Raw genomic sequence first — 1,404 nt, 5'->3', positions numbered from 1 at the left:
CCTGGAGGTACCTGGCTGACTGAACTAAGGCGCTGCAGCGAGCCTCTTCAACAGAGTCCAGCTCGAGCTGCCGCGCTTCGTCCGCCTCGCCTTCGTTGTACATCTCGACTCTTGGGGAGCGCCACATGATGTCCGTCGGGAGGATGGCTTCCGAGCCGTAGACAAGAAAAAATGGGGTTTGCCTTGTGGCTTTGGACGGCTGCGTCCGAAGCCCCCAGATGACATGTGGCAGCTCATGGATCTACTTCCCCCCCTTCTTGCTATGCTCGTCGTAGAGGCGCTTCTTCAAACCGTCGATGATCAAGCCGTTCGCTCTTTCGACTTGACCAACGGAAACATACTTGACTTCGATGCATGAATTCTCGTAGAACTCCCAGAACTGGGTGGCGGTGAAGTTGGAGCCCAGATATGTGATGATGGTGTTGGGGAAACCAAAGCAGTGCAGGATGTCAGAGATGAAGTCGACGACCCTGTCTGGAGTGAGCTTAGCTATTGGCTTGTACTCGATCCACTTGGTGAACTTGTCGATCGCCACCAGAACGTGAGTGAAACCTCCTGGCGCCATCGTGAATGGTCCGATCATGTCGAGACTCCAGCAGGCGAACGACCAGGATGGCGGTACGGTGATGAGACTGTGGGCTGGGATGTGAGATTGCTTGCCGAAGAATTGGCAATTTTGGCATCTCCGCACCAGGTTTTCTGCGTCTGAGACTGCGGTGGGCCACCAGAAACCGGCCCGGTATGCTTTCCCGACCAGAGTTCTGGAAGCCGCATGGTTGCCGCAGACTCCTTCGTGGATCTCTCGTAGGATGTCGTTGCCGTCGTCGCCCGTGACGCACTTCATGAGTACTCCTGATCGTGCGCCACGCCGGTAGAGCTTGTTGTCGATGAGAACAAACCCTTTGCTTCTGTGCATGACGCGAGTTGCCTCCGCGCTCCTTGCATTGACTCCTGCTGGTAGCTTCTGGTCCCGGATGTAGTCGATGAAGGTCTCCCTCCAGTCCTCTCCCAGCAACATAACCTCCCGATCCGGCCCTGGAGAGCCGGCGTCAGTGGTCGTGTGTGGTGAGGCTTTGATGGACGGTTGCCTTAGTTCCTGGACAAAGACTCCCGCAGGGACTTGGGAGCAGGTGGACCCTAGCTTGGACAGGGTATCTGCACCAACGTTGTGCTCCCGCACCACATGATGAATCTCCAGACCGGAGAACTTGTTCTCCAGCTTACGTACCTCTTGTACATACGCGTCCATTGTCTCCTTGTTGCAGTCCCACTCTTTGTTGACTTGTTGCACGACGAGGAGCGAATCGCCGTAGACAAGAAGTCGCTTGATGCCCAGTGATATCGCCAAACGGAGCCCGTGAAGCAGGGCTTCATACTCGGCTTCGTTGTTGGATACTGCCCACA

General features: G+C 55.9%; 1 protein-coding gene across 1 annotated transcript; it reads right to left on the bottom strand.

The window, feature by feature from the left end:
* Positions 1-241: 241 nt before the first annotated feature.
* LOC112899473 lies at positions 242-565 on the bottom strand. Its single transcript, XM_025967956.1, has one exon. The coding sequence runs from the start codon at positions 563-565 to the stop codon at positions 242-244; it is 324 nt and encodes a 107-aa protein (XP_025823741.1).
* Between the last annotated feature and the right edge of the window lie 839 nt (positions 566-1,404).

This window comes from Panicum hallii, chromosome 7 (genome assembly GCF_002211085.1).
Source record: "Panicum hallii strain FIL2 chromosome 7, PHallii_v3.1, whole genome shotgun sequence".
Lineage (NCBI taxonomy): Eukaryota > Viridiplantae > Streptophyta > Magnoliopsida > Poales > Poaceae > Panicum > Panicum hallii.
Note: the sequence above shows the minus strand (reverse complement) of the source record. Positions and strands in the feature narration are given on the sequence as shown.

Coding starts and splice junctions, on each gene's coding strand:
- LOC112899473 (XM_025967956.1), bottom strand. CDS start 565: ATGGCGCCAGGAGGTTTCACTCACGTTCTGGTGGCGATCGACAAGTTC.